The 13,510-nt window shown below is 55.9% G+C and overlaps 1 protein-coding gene across 4 annotated transcripts in view; it reads left to right on the top strand.

Annotated features, from left to right (window-relative positions):
- Positions 1–11,810, top strand: part of MGAT3 (mannosyl (beta-1,4-)-glycoprotein beta-1,4-N-acetylglucosaminyltransferase) — a 39,747-nt gene extending 27,937 nt beyond the window's left edge. For all 4 annotated transcript variants that reach the window (XM_027540735.1, XM_027540732.1, XM_027540734.1 and 1 more), the window contains exon 2: positions 7,100–11,810. In XM_027540735.1, the coding sequence (XP_027396536.1) occupies positions 7,101–8,711 (1,611 nt within the window). In that variant the 5' untranslated portion in view covers position 7,100 and the 3' untranslated portion in view covers positions 8,712–11,810. The remainder of the gene's footprint in view (positions 1–7,099) is intronic.
- Positions 11,811–13,510: the final 1,700 nt, after the last annotated feature.

Raw genomic sequence — 13,510 nt, 5'->3', positions numbered from 1 at the left:
TGTCAGCCGGAGGAGTTGGGTGCCCTGTGGCTGCTCCCAAGCTGAGGACACCAGGGATCACAGCTGTCAGCAAGGTGTTGCGAGGCAGACGGAGAAGGGGGCCAGAGGGTGGTGGTGAACAGAGGACACGGCTGTTAGGAGAGAAGCTGCAAGACCTCAGCAGAGGCTGGCAGGGGCCAGGGTGAGGCCGGCTAAGGGCCGAGCTAGGACCCTGGTCAGCGCATGTGAGCTCAGGACCATGGAGAGCGCCACAGGAGCCTGGTCACCAGGTGACAGCTGTCAGGGTGCATCCACACCCGGGAGGCTGCTGCCCGCCTGACTGGCACACAAGTCACAGCCCGTGGCCTCCAGGGAGCACCTGTCTTTTCTCTGGTCGGCAGCCCCCACTGGACGCAGCCCGAGCCCAGACCCCAAGGCCGTGACTGGGTGGTGGGCTTTGGGCTCATCTTCCTTCTCTCACCTCATGAGCTTATCAAGCAGAGGCCGGGGGAAGAGATCACAAGAAGGAGGGAGGAGCAGGAAGAGACAGGGTGCAAAGACAGTCTGCCCAGCTGGAACCTTCCGAGCATGGCCATGGCTGTGAGTCAGTACAGAAAGAGGAGGCCCAGGGTGGGCTGGTCCTGCCAGCATCCTGGGTCTGGGTCCACTTCCTGCAGCCATGATTATCTGACTGTCAGGAAGCACCTGATCTATTCCTATCACATTCCTGCAGGAGACCCAGGGCTCTGAGGCTGGTGCCACCTACAGAGTGAGTGAGTGAGTATGTGTGTTTGTGTGTGTGTGTGTGGCAGGGGGTCTTTTAAGGAGGCTTCCAGAGTCTCATAGTTCTTCCCTCCTTTCTGTGGAGCCCAGGGAAGCAGGGCACTGTTTCCCAGCCCATCTCCCATCAGACTCAGGTTCTGACCAGGGTCCAGTTGAGCCCCCTACTCGACTCCTTACTGCTGTTAAATAAGAAAGCACCCACCAGGCCCCAGGCCCTGCCAGGGGCTCAGCTCTGGTTGAGCCTGTGCACGTGCTGCCCCCTCCCCCCAGCTGAAGGCTCTCCCTACTCTGCTTCCAGGTAGGGGAATAACAGTAGTGGTAAGAAAAGCTAATGCTTATTGGGTTCTTACTCTGTGTTAGGAGCTTCACATGGGTTATTATTGAACCCTCATTTTCTAGATGAGCCAAAGGAGGGAAGTTACTTTGACCTGCCAAGGCCATGCAGATAGGAGATGGCAGAGCCAGAGGTTTGAGCTGGGCTGTCTGGCTCTAGGCTCTGTGTGCACACAGTTGGCGGCTCTGGTTGAAGCTCGCTCCCTGACAGCTCCCTGCTCCCAGGGGCTCGTGCCCAGAGATGAGGAGACAGACAGATGGGGAGATGGGCTCAGCACTGGGAAGAAGGGATGGGGTGGGGCTGTGGATTGGTCTCTCTGATTCGGTGACTGAAGTGGGCAAGGCACTTAGAGAGGACCCTGCAGAGACAAGAGCTGCCTCCAGCCCAGCTCTGCCATTTTCCGTCTCCATGGAGGCGGTTGAGGGATGACTTCCACCCCAGTCAAAGGCTGGTCCATTCTGCAGGTCCCGGAGCCACTGAGTGTGACTCGCCACTCACACTTCACGCCAGGTCTGACCGCTGCCTGCACCCCGCCCCTTGCCCAGACAGTGCCGCGGCCTCCTTGCCACTCTCCCTGCTCTGTTCTTCAGGGGACCGTCTGTTCTCAGCAGAGCAGCCCAGCTGAGCCTGGACGCTTAGCATCCTCCCATGAAAGCCGCACTCCAGCACTTCCGTTCCGCCGCCCCTCCTCCCTTGTCTTCTGGACTCACTTTTAAGGCCCACCTTGGCCACCTGATTACCTGCGAACCTGCTCACTCCTAGTCTTCACCATTTTATTTTTCTCCAGAGCACATCTTTCTAACATACCGTATTATTTGGCTCATTTTAGTTGCCACAGCCCTGTGCCCCACTCACCCTGCACCAGCTCCATGAGTTGGGGGCTCTTGTGGTCCTCATCTGCTATGCTCCCAGGGCCAGTGCAGTGCCTGGCACTCAGTGGGCTCTTAATAAGTAGTTACTGAGTAAATGGAGGAGACGGGTTGGGTGACACCCTGCAGGGGCTCACATGGGTCAAATGCAGTGGTGGCTGTTCCATCCGTGGACTGTCTTCACTGGTCACTGGTGGACTCTCCATGGGACCCTTATCACCCAACTTGGGTTTCACCCCACTTGGGCTGAACTTGGAAGGTGGAAGGGACCCAGGACAGCTTTACCACTGGATGAAATCCCACTACTGACCCCACAGGGTTGAGTCTGACCCTTACTAATTGTGTGTCACTAAGTTATACCATCTCTCTGGCCTCGGTCTCCTGATCTGTAAAATGGGAAAGACAGTGGTACCTGCTGCATGGTGGGGGGATCTGGTGAGGACGTGCATGTCATGTGCTCGGGACAGTAGCTGGCCTGTAAGTGTCAGTGACCATCAGCTTTATCGGTACACCTGGTGGTTCTAGATGAAGCTTTATAATGGAGGCAGAGATGCTGAAGCAGGGGTCTAGTTTGGTTCCACGGCTTTAGCCCGCAGCCAGGCCAGCAGCACCAAGGAGGGCTATGGTCTCAGATGTAAGGAGGCAGAGGCTGGTTTGGAAACCAAACTTACCTTGAGGTCCTGATTTGATCGCCTTCCTAATATCCTTTGGGGAAAGTCTTGCCACCTTTCTGACTCTCAGTTTCCCCATCTGTGAAAACGGTGATCACAATCCTCAGTCTCCCTGGGTAGGCAAGACTTACATGAGACCCCAGGGCCCACGCTTATTTATTTGGTTTCTTGTTTATAGGCCACTCAGTCTATAAAATGTATTTGAAAATACTTGAAGATAAGATAAAAAAAGATCAGGCCAAGAACAAGTTCAAGGAAAAAAAAACAAAAAAAACCCAACCCAGACAGCTGTGTGTAACAGTGTCCCAGAAAACTTGGCCTGTGAGGCACTGCCTTGCTCCGGGCCAGCCTCTGTGTCTGTCAGCCTCCCAGCAGCCCAAGCCACGAGGGAGACACACTCCATTCCGTGATTCTTGGCGGCAAGCCGGGCTGGGGCCTTATCACATGGCCTCACCCTGAAGGCCCCTGCAATTCAGATGGGGGACCCCAGGCCCTGGCGAGTCTGTTTTCCAAAGTGTGCAGCTGGCCAGGGGTACCTAGATCCTAAAAGCTTGTCTGACCAGGGAGCTGAGGGGCAGCTGGGTCAGTGTGACCTCAGCAGGGCTGTGGGGGCCCCTTACCTGAGTTTATCTTACCTTCCTGGGGCCTGTGTTCACGGCTGCCAGGAGATTTCTTCTGAGTGGCGGCCCCAACCTTGCCCTTCACCACTCATGGCCAGTTCAGTCCAGGGAGGGCTGGGATTGGGGTGTCTCATAGAGACAGGCTCCAAGTGGGGAGAAATGATCCGCCAGAAGGATCGGGGCTGCCTTGCCAGGTCCTAAAAGCCCTCGGGAGGGTCACTCTGGAGACCTCTGCCATGCGGACCTCTTGTCTGCAGAGTCGCCTTGTACCTGGCTCTGCCCCACAAGAGCTCCCATCCTCCTGCCTCGACTGGGCCTCTGCCCTGGGCCACTCCATTCACCCCGCTGGCCTGTCTGCCTTTGCCAGAGCAGGGCTAGAATCTGTGGTGGGGACGAGAGCTCCCTTCTGCCTCCCCCAGAGCCAGTGGAGACCAGTCCCTCCTGCCTCTGTCCCAGGGCAGCTGACATTTACCAGAGGTCAGGCCCCTACCCCTGATTGTCCTGCCTCCTGCAGTCAGCTGTCCAATCCCCGCCTGAGGCCAGGCTCCAGGGTGTCTGCATTTAAACCGGAGGAGGGGGGACATCTGAGGGCACAAGTACCGCCCTGGTCAGCAGGATCCGCAAACTCAGCTGCTCCAAGGTGAGGCCCCTCCTCCCCGACATGAAAGGGTGGGAGGAGATGGTCCTTAAAGCTTGTTCTAGATCAAACATTTCATGATTGTGCGCCTTATGATCATGTAGTTTAGAGAACATTTATGTTTGAGTCTTCAGCCTTGAGCTTTGAAAGAAGTAGAAATCTGTTGAATACCTGCTGTACACCAGGAACTCTGTACCCATTTCACAGATGTAGAAACCAAGGTTCAGAATGGTGAGGAGCCTGGCTTAAGTTAGGAAAGGAAGGGGAAAGTATAGCAAGGGAAGTGAAGTCGCTCAGTCGGGTCCGACTCTTTGCGACCACGTGGACTGTAGCCCACCAGGCTCCTCTGTCCATGGGATTCTCCAGGCAAGAATACTGGAGTGGGTTGCCATTTCCTTTTGCCAGGGGGTCTTCCCAACCCAGTGATCGAACCCAGGTCTCCCACATTGTAGGCAGACACTTTAATCTCTGAGCCACCAGGGACGCTCAAATGACCCAGAGGTCATTTGAGCCAGAAACATAGGGAGAGGCCACAGAAAGGAACATTTTAAGGGAAAGGACGGTGCGCCCCCGCCCTGCCACACACACACAGGGAGATCTGTGGAAGGGAAATGAAAACACCAGTTTCTGTCCCGGCCCCTCCTCTGACTCCGCAGGTCACTCCAGCCAAGGCACTGGTCATGAACTCAGTCATGCCTGACTCTTTGCAGCCCCATAGACTGTAGCCCTCCAGGCTCCGCTGCCCATGGGATTTTCCAGGCAAGAATACTGGTGTGGTGTGCCATTCTCTTCTCCAGGTGATCTTCCCAACCCAGGGATCGAACCTGAATCTCTTATGTCTGCTGGCTGGCAAGCAGATTCTTTCGCACTCAGTGCTACCCGGAAAGGCACTGGTCTGACTTGGCCAGATGGGCGTAACCTCCTGGCCGGTGTGCCTTCTGTCCTGGGCTGTGCGGCGAGAGAGGTGTCGCACAGGCTCCTCATGAGATGAAGAGCGTGGCTGAGTGAAGTGTGGAGTCCAGTGTAATGTGAGCCTTTCCGTTTCTTAGTCGTGACCACACACTGCAGCAATGTCAGTGTCCACACTTGGGGAGACGGGGTGACGGGTGTGACGGAACCCTCTGAACTATCTTTGCAACTTTTCTGGTAAGCTACAAATACTCTAAAACAGAACTTTTTTTTAATTATGAAAATATATATGGCTCTCCATTGCACAACCATAAACTAATTGATAAACTGCAAACAAGTAGAGAATGGTCATAATCATGACCCCTCATAGAGAACGATTCATTCCAGATGAGTATGGAATATGTGAAATTTAAAAGGAAATGGTACATTTATTTCTACTGACGTGAAATCTCTTTAACCTGTAGTTGACTGAGGAAAACTACTTGATTGGATGAGTGTTCAATAGAATAATAATCATAAAAAATATTAAGCTGAGAACAGAAAAAATGCATATAAAACCAGTGATGCACCTCAAGCAGATAATATTTATGGCTGGTTATCAGTCCAGTGCCTTGCATGGAGCAATGAAGGAGTTGTTATTCAGTCACTCAGTCGTGTCTGACTCTTTGCAACCTCATGGACTATGGCACCCCAGGCTTCCCTTGTCCTTCTCTATTTCCTGGAGTTTGCTCAAACCCATGTCCATTAAGTTGGTGATGCCATTCAACCATCTTGTCCTCTGTCATCCCCTTCTCCTCCTGCCTGCAATCTTTCCCAGCATCAGGTTCTTTTCCAATGAGTCGACTCTTCGCATCAGGTGGCCAAAGGATTGGAGCTTCAGCTTCAGCATCTGTTCTTCCATTGAATATTCAGGGTTGATTTCCTTTAGGATTGACTAGTTTCACCTCCTTGCTGTCCATGGGACTCTCAAGAGTCTTCTCCAGCACCATGATTCAAAAGCATAAATTGTATGCTTAGCCTGCTTTATGGCCCAACTCTCACATCTGTACAAGACTTTTGGCAAAACCATAGCTTTGACTATATGGACCTTTGTCAGCAAAGTGATGTCTCTGCTTTTTAAATACATTGTCTAGGTGTGTCATAGCTTTGCTTCCAAGGTGTAAGCATCTTTTAATTTCGGGGCTGCAGTTGCCATCCTCTGCAGAACTTCTTCTTTGTTTATTAAATATGTTAGAATTAGAAGTGTTCCCTTGAGACCTGGGAATTTTTTTCAGTGAAAAGTTTTGTTAATATAGCCACACACACACACACACACACAAAGATAAAGAGACAGACAGACGGACAGATAGTAGGAGAAAGCATCCTGGACAGTGCAGGGAAGGGACCCCATGTCTGCAGCCTACAGCCCACTCTCCCCCTCCCTCAGGGCTGGTGAGCCCCCTGGGGCAGGTTCTGCATTGCAGGGTTGAGCTTCTCCCAGGATGCATTCTGTTCCTGGAGTAAAGCACAGCGATGCAGCTGGTACAGTCATGGTGGGGTGGGCCAGGTGCTGGAGCTGGCTGCTGTTCTGCCAAAAGTGTTACTTTCCTTTTAGTAAAACTTTTCAAAGGATTCATTTGAAACCACTCTTGCACACAAGTAAACAATTCCAATTTTTATAGAAGATAATTTCAACATACAGTCACTAAAAGAAGAAAAATAGAAAGAATAGACAGATATAAAAACATATATAGCACCACATTGGGCCAACAACCTACATCCAGACTTGACCATCACTGGGAGGTCCCTGCAATCTGGAGTCCCACATGGGAAGGGTTTTGGGTGGTGCGTACACCCCAGGGGTGATCATCCAAATTGCAGCTTTGAGGGCTCCTGCTTATAATCCCAGGCCACAACCTGATACTATAAGCAGTTTGTGTTCAAAAATGTGGCTCTGGGTTGTCTTTTTTTGTTTTTGTTTTTAACTTTTACAATGCTGTTTGTTTCACCTTGTGAGTCACAGGATTTCATTAGACCCCAGGGGGTTGGCCAGACCTCCAGGGGCTCAAGAATCCCAAGACCCCACTCCCTTTCTTATTTAAAGTGCTGCCTGGCTTGCTGTGCTTTCAGGCAGGCATGGAATCCAGGCAGTGTGCAAGCAGGTCAGAGGCCGGCTCTCCTGCTTCTGAAGCCTGAACACGACTTTTTCTATTTTAGTTTCCCTAAAAGTTGCATTCCCTCCCTCAGGAGAAGAGCCTTAGGCTCCCCTCGCCAGGTCTGCAGATCCTGACCGCTGGGCTTTCTCCCGTTTCCTGCAGGATGAAGATGAAACGCTACAAGCTGTTTCTCATGTTCTGTATGGCCGGCCTGTGTCTCATCTCCTTCCTGCACTTCTTTAAGACCCTGTCCTATGTCACCTTCCCCCGCGAACTAGCCTCTCTCAGCCCTAACCTGGTGTCCAGCTTCTTCTGGAACAATGCCCCGGTCACGCCCCAGGCCAGCCCGGAGCCGGGTAGCCCCGACCTGCTGCGGACCCCACTCTATTCCCACTCACCCCTGCTCCAGCCGCTGTCGCCGAGCAAGGCCACGGAGGAGCTCCACCGGATGGACTTCGTGCTGCCTGAGGACACCACCGAGTACTTCGTCCGCACCAAAGCCGGGGGCGTCTGCTTCAAGCCAGGTACCAAGATGCTGGAGAAGCCCCCATCGGGGCGGCCAGAGGAGAAGGTGGAGGCGGGCGACGGCGCATCGTCGTCGGCGCGGGGCCCGGGCCGGCAGCTACTGAGCACCCGGGAGCGAGCGGGGAGCCGCGGCGGCGCGCGGCGCAAGTGGGTGGAGTGCGTGTGCCTCCCGGGCTGGCACGGGCCGAGCTGCGGCGTGCCCACCGTGGTGCAGTACTCCAACCTGCCCACCAAGGAGCGCCTGGTGCCCCGGGAGGTGCCACGGCGGGTCATCAACGCCATCAACATCAACCATGAGTTCGACCTGCTGGACGTGCGCTTCCACGAGCTGGGCGACGTGGTGGACGCCTTCGTGGTGTGCGAGTCCAACTTCACAGCATACGGGGAGCCGCGGCCGCTCAAGTTCCGCGAGATGCTGACCAACGGCACCTTCGAGTACATCCGGCACAAGGTGCTGTACGTCTTCCTGGACCACTTCCCGCTGGGCGGGCGGCAGGACGGCTGGATCGCAGACGACTACCTGCGCACCTTCCTGACGCAGGACGGCGTGTCGCGGCTCCGCAACCTACGGCCGGACGATGTCTTCATCATCGACGACGCCGACGAGATCCCCGCGCGCGACGGCGTGCTCTTCCTCAAGCTCTACGACGGCTGGACGGAGCCCTTCGCCTTCCACATGCGCAAGTCGCTGTACGGCTTCTTCTGGAAGCAGCCGGGCACCCTGGAGGTGGTGTCGGGCTGCACGGTGGACATGCTGCAGACGGTGTACGGGCTGGACGGCATCCGCCTGCGCCGCCGCCAGTACTACACCATGCCTAACTTCCGTCAGTATGAGAACCGCACGGGCCACATCCTGGTGCAGTGGTCGCTGGGGAGCCCCCTGCACTTTGCCGGCTGGCACTGCTCCTGGTGCTTCACGCCCGAGGGCATCTACTTCAAGCTCGTGTCGGCCCAGAACGGCGACTTCCCCCGCTGGGGCGACTACGAAGACAAGCGGGACCTCAACTACATCCGGAGCCTGATCCGCACGGGGGGCTGGTTCGACGGCACGCAGCAGGAGTACCCGCCGGCCGACCCCAGCGAGCACATGTACGCCCCCAAGTACCTGCTGAAGAACTACGACCAGTTCCGCTACCTGCTGGACAACCCCTACCGGGAGCCCAAGAGCACAGCGGCCGGTGGGTGGCGGAACAAGGGTTCGGAGGGAAGGCCACCCGCCAGGGGCAAATTGGATGTGGTTGAAGGCTAGGGCTGCATGATTTTACAGGGCCAGTGGCAGGGTGGGGGTGGGGTGGGGTGTTGGCACTGCCCCTCCTGTCGTTACCTTTCTGCCTCCTTCCACCCTCTGGGTGGTTCGTCAGAGGACCAGGAGTGGAAGATGGGAGAGTCTTTCCTACTCAAGCCCCTGTGAATCCAGGGTCAGGCCTGTGAGCTCAGAAAACACCCTTCCTCACCAGGGGAGGAGAGCAGGTATTACGCCCCTAGGGGTGCTGCCCCTGGGAAGTGCCCGCAGAGAGCGCAGGAGGGTTACTGGGGAGCAGGGGTGGGTGGGGGACGGAGCCTGCAGGAACGCCGTAGGGCAGCCGAGAGGGGTGCCGCGGTCCCCTCCAGGGAGAAGCAGCCCACCATTTGGCCTCCTGGGGCTTTGGACGCACTGTAGGAAGGGAGAGATGCCAGGAGTTCCCAGGGCTCTGTAAATAGTCACATTCGGGCCCTGGACGAAGCAGGGACACCAAGGTGGGAGGGAATGAAAAACGGCAGCTGGGAAGAAGCTCCAAAGGATGCTTTGTAGTGGCCTCAGGAGTGCTGGGCCAGAGGGAGTGGGGACCTCCACCCTCATCCCACAGGACATACAGCACAGATGGCCCTGTGCCCCTCAGCCCCTCTGGAGATGACGCAGGTGTGGGGAGGCCCGGGAAGTCTTCTTTTAGGTTCCCAAGCTGGCCTTGACCTTTCTTCTTACTTTTTATATCACTGTCTTGTGGGCTGCCCACCCAGTCCTTGCAAGTTCCAAGAGTCCAGTTCTCAGGCTGGGATGGGACCATGAGCTAGCCTAGGTGAGATGTGGGGGTGGCGGGTGGGGAGCCTCCTCCCCCATCACCCCTTCCCACTGGAACCCACAGCCTCAGCTCGCCACTGTCTCAGGTGGAGGCACTCTTGTGCCCCTTTGGGGGCTGGCTTGGGGCCAGGAAGGGGCCACGAGGCTGCTCTGGGCCCACAGGGGACATTGAGGCCAGTTGTTTGTCTTCTCATTCCTTAGTTGCCTCGGGGGAGGGGGGTGTATATGTTAGAGTAGATTCTAAGCTGCTGTAATTAAGAGACCCCAAAATACAGTGGTTTCAGCAGACAGAAGCTTGTTTCTAACTTACTCTCTGGAGGGTGGTGGTCTGGAGGGCAGCTCTGCTTCCCTGCCTCATGCCTCCAACTCTGGATAGAGTGGTTGCTCCAGCTCCCACCATCATGTTTGCATCCATGTCCGAGGGAAACAGAGAACGTGCACACCCTTTCTGTTAAGAGCGTGAGCCAGAGATGGTACGGTCACTTCTGATGGCATCTTGCAGGACTCAGTCACCTGGCCACCAGGGAAAGTAGTTTCCAGCTGGGCTGCCCCTTTCACCCATTAAAGGAAGGAGGGAAGAAAATGAAGGTGGAGAGGATACTTACGGGGACAAGGGGCATCTCTGACCCCGAGGGAGGAGGGGAGAGGGCAGAAGTGACTGTCGCACTGGTGGGGTCCTGCTGGCATGCCCACAGCTCCTGGGTCAGCCCGTCCCTGCCCGCCTCACTGGCGACCCAGGGCTGGATCACTGAGAGCATGCAGGGGGCAGGGAGAGGCGCCCCCTCCCAACGGCCCCCTCGGGTGTTTACCCAGTGATGCTGGACGCAGAGCCTGCCTGTGGAACGGTCCGTGTCTTTGCGTGCGTGTGTATTTATGGCATGGGTGCATGCTTGGTGTGGATTGTCCGTGTCCGTGTCGATGTGTCCCTGTACATATATGCCAGTGTGTGGGACATGGGAGCCGGGCCCAGGCCTCCCCTTGCTGGGACCTGGAGCCTGTGGCCACACTTCCTGCAACTCCCCAAAATGACTGAGGCAGAAGGGCAACCTGGGGAGCCAGAAAGCCAGGCTAAAAGGGATATGGGGGTCAGTCTGTCTGTCTGTCTTTCAGTCCAAGGAATGAGAATGCTCTCAACCTGAGGGCTGTACCGCTGCGAGCCCACGACCTCCCGGCCTCTTCCCTTCAAGCCGCCAGCCAAGACTTTCTCGGCGTGTCTTACTGGGGGGTTTCCTGGGGAGCTGGTGTGGTGTGGGGAGCTGGCCGCGGAACAGCCTCAGGCAGGCAGGCATGAAGCAGGCTGGGGAGCCCCCACTGTCCCTCCGGTTGAGGGGGTGTCCCAAGGGAACCAACCCCTCCCTCGGAGTTAGAGCAGCACCTCCCAACCCCCCGGCCCCTTTTGGGGCTGAGAAGTGGCTCAAGAGGTCAGGGTGTCCCTGTGGCTCCAGGTCACCCCAGGCCAGGGCCTGCCCGCCAGCCACCTCTGCCCACCTCCTGGGCAGGCATCTCTGGGGACACATGCCTGAGCCCCAGCCCAGGGCCTCCCACCTTGACAGCCTCCTCACCCCACACCCCCACACTTGTGGGGAGGTCCCCCTCCAGGCTGGCAGAGGTCGCTCGCTTCCAGTTCGCCAGCTCAGGGGCAAAGGTAGAAAGAGGGAAGGAGCTCAGATGTGCCAGACCCCACCTTCCCTCTCGGACAAGGAGGTCCAGGCGTGTTCGTGGTCACCCCCCAGTGGAGGCCTGGCCATGGAGAGCAAGCACAACCGTCTGCGGGGTCAGGGGACCAAGGCGTGGGGTTGCAGAGTTTCACTCAGAGTCACATCATACACTGGGAACTTCGGGGACAGGGGAGCCCTGGGCCACTCCCCTCTATGAAGGCAAACCAAGCTGTGAAAGGGGACGCCAGCAGCTGCTGGCCCTGTCGTCATAGCCACCTTCCTTCCTTCCTTGGGAAGCCGTGGCCCGGGGGTTTCCAGACTCATGGAGGCTCAGCCCACCCTTCGGGGGTTCCCTAGGGTGTGGTGGTTCCCACAGGCAGGCGTGGGAGAGCTTTGGGGACAGGTGACAGGGTGGGGAGCTAGGACTTGCCCCAGCAGCAGGCAGCGCCCTGGGAAATGTGTAATTTAAGGACACCGATAATAATAATAGTATTATTTTTTTTGTAAGGGAAAATCAATATGTACATTCTGAAATCATTTTCTCTGTAAATGGTTGGATTTCATTTCACCCTTAAAGGGATGCTTAAAGGAGAAAATAATATTAATAATAAAAACAGCTACAAAGTCTGAAGGTTGTACTTGAGTGGCTACTTTGGGGGTGCGCTGGCACAAGAAGGGGTGCAAGTGGGTGACTGGTCTTGCTGGGTCAGTGGGGGTTGGTGAGCCTTCCTGAGGACTGGACAGGCAGTGGGGGGGCATTCCAAGCATCTTCATTTAGGGATGCAGTTACCCCACTCCTGACCCTGACCAAGGGAGCCTCTGACCTCCCACCAGTGGAGACGGGCCTGGAAAGGGGGTGATGACAGGTGGTCCTTCACAGAAGGAGGAAGAAGGTCCGGGCCTGGCCACACCTTCCTGAGGTGGGCAGGGGACCTCTTTGGGGATCTAGATGAAGACCCTGGTGCCTCTAGGGAGAGGGGAGTGATTCTTCCACTATTGTGCACCTGTCAGGGGTCCTAAGGCCACACACATAGTGGGTGTGGGGTCAGACGTGAATTAGGGGTACCAACCCTCCAGGGCAGGTGGGGATGGCAGCCTCCAGGGTTGGTCGTCTCCCCTGTGGAGCTAAGCTGGACTTGTGCTGTGATGGCGCCCAGGCGGTGGAACATGGGGACTTCCTGGAGGCTTATTCCAGGTCTTTTGGATCCTGGCTTTGTCCTGGGGAGGGGAGCCTCTGGATATTTTCTAAGGAGAGTCTCAAAGATGAACTCTGCCTCGGTCCCTCATGGGGTGGCTGTGCAGCCTCTTAGATGGAGAAACTGAGGCTGGGGACAGGGAAGAGGAGTGACCACAGTGTTGCTGACCAGAGCAGGGGCTCATGTCTCCTGAGCACCTGGAAGTGCTGAGCCCTTTATGCCCATAACTAATGCCTGGACTCCTAGCCACACCCCCAAAGCACAGGAAGGTGCTCGCAATTGCAGACTTGAGCAGGAGTGGGAGAGATGTAGCCTGAGCACCCAGGAAGTGCTGAGCCCTTTATGCCCATAACTGATGCCTGCACTCCTAGGTGGACTCCAAAGCCCAGGAAGGCGCCCGCAGGTACAGAATTGAGGAGTGGGAGAGATGGAGATGCTGCATCTATCTGAAAGACGGCAACAGTGACCCACCTGCCACTTAAGGTCAAGTTGACAGCCTTTCAATCATGTCTGATAATGAACCGTCACCACTGTTCCTTCACAAACATTGTTAATGAAATGCCTACTTTGTGCCAAACTCTGGGATAAGCGAGTTCCCTCCCTTATCATTCCCATGTTACAGATGTGGAAAGTGAGGCTTGGATACATTCAGTAAGGCAAGGAAGGGCAGTTTGCCTAACTCCAGAGACTGAGATCTTAACTGCCAAACTTAACTCCATCTCTGAGTCCATTCGGGGAGGAAGAGGAGGGTAGGGGGAGAGGTGGAAAGGCTGGGGGTGATGCCAGTGCCATCATTCAGACATCATCCAGGCTTCTGACAGCCAGGCACAGTGCTGGGTCGTGGGTCACCGAGAGAGAGGACAGTCCCTGTTCTCAGAGGGTGTTCCCTCCACAGTCAGTGGAGAACACAGGGAAGCATGACCTCAGGACAGTGAGGCAAGGCTGGCACAGAGTCCCCAGAACCCAGAGGTTGGCATCATGCAGGAACCAGTGTTGCTGTCTGTCTGTGAGCATCAAGTAAAACACATCCCCTCCGCTGGCCATCCAGATAGGTGTGGCGGCATCGATGGGCTCCATGACCTTGGAGGGGGGAACATATATTTTCTTCCAGACTCATTCTCCTCTCTACCAAAAT

This window comes from Bos indicus x Bos taurus, chromosome 5 (genome assembly GCF_003369695.1).
Source record: "Bos indicus x Bos taurus breed Angus x Brahman F1 hybrid chromosome 5, Bos_hybrid_MaternalHap_v2.0, whole genome shotgun sequence".
NCBI classification, from domain to species: domain Eukaryota; kingdom Metazoa; phylum Chordata; class Mammalia; order Artiodactyla; family Bovidae; genus Bos; species Bos indicus x Bos taurus.
Note: the sequence above shows the minus strand (reverse complement) of the source record. Positions and strands in the feature narration are given on the sequence as shown.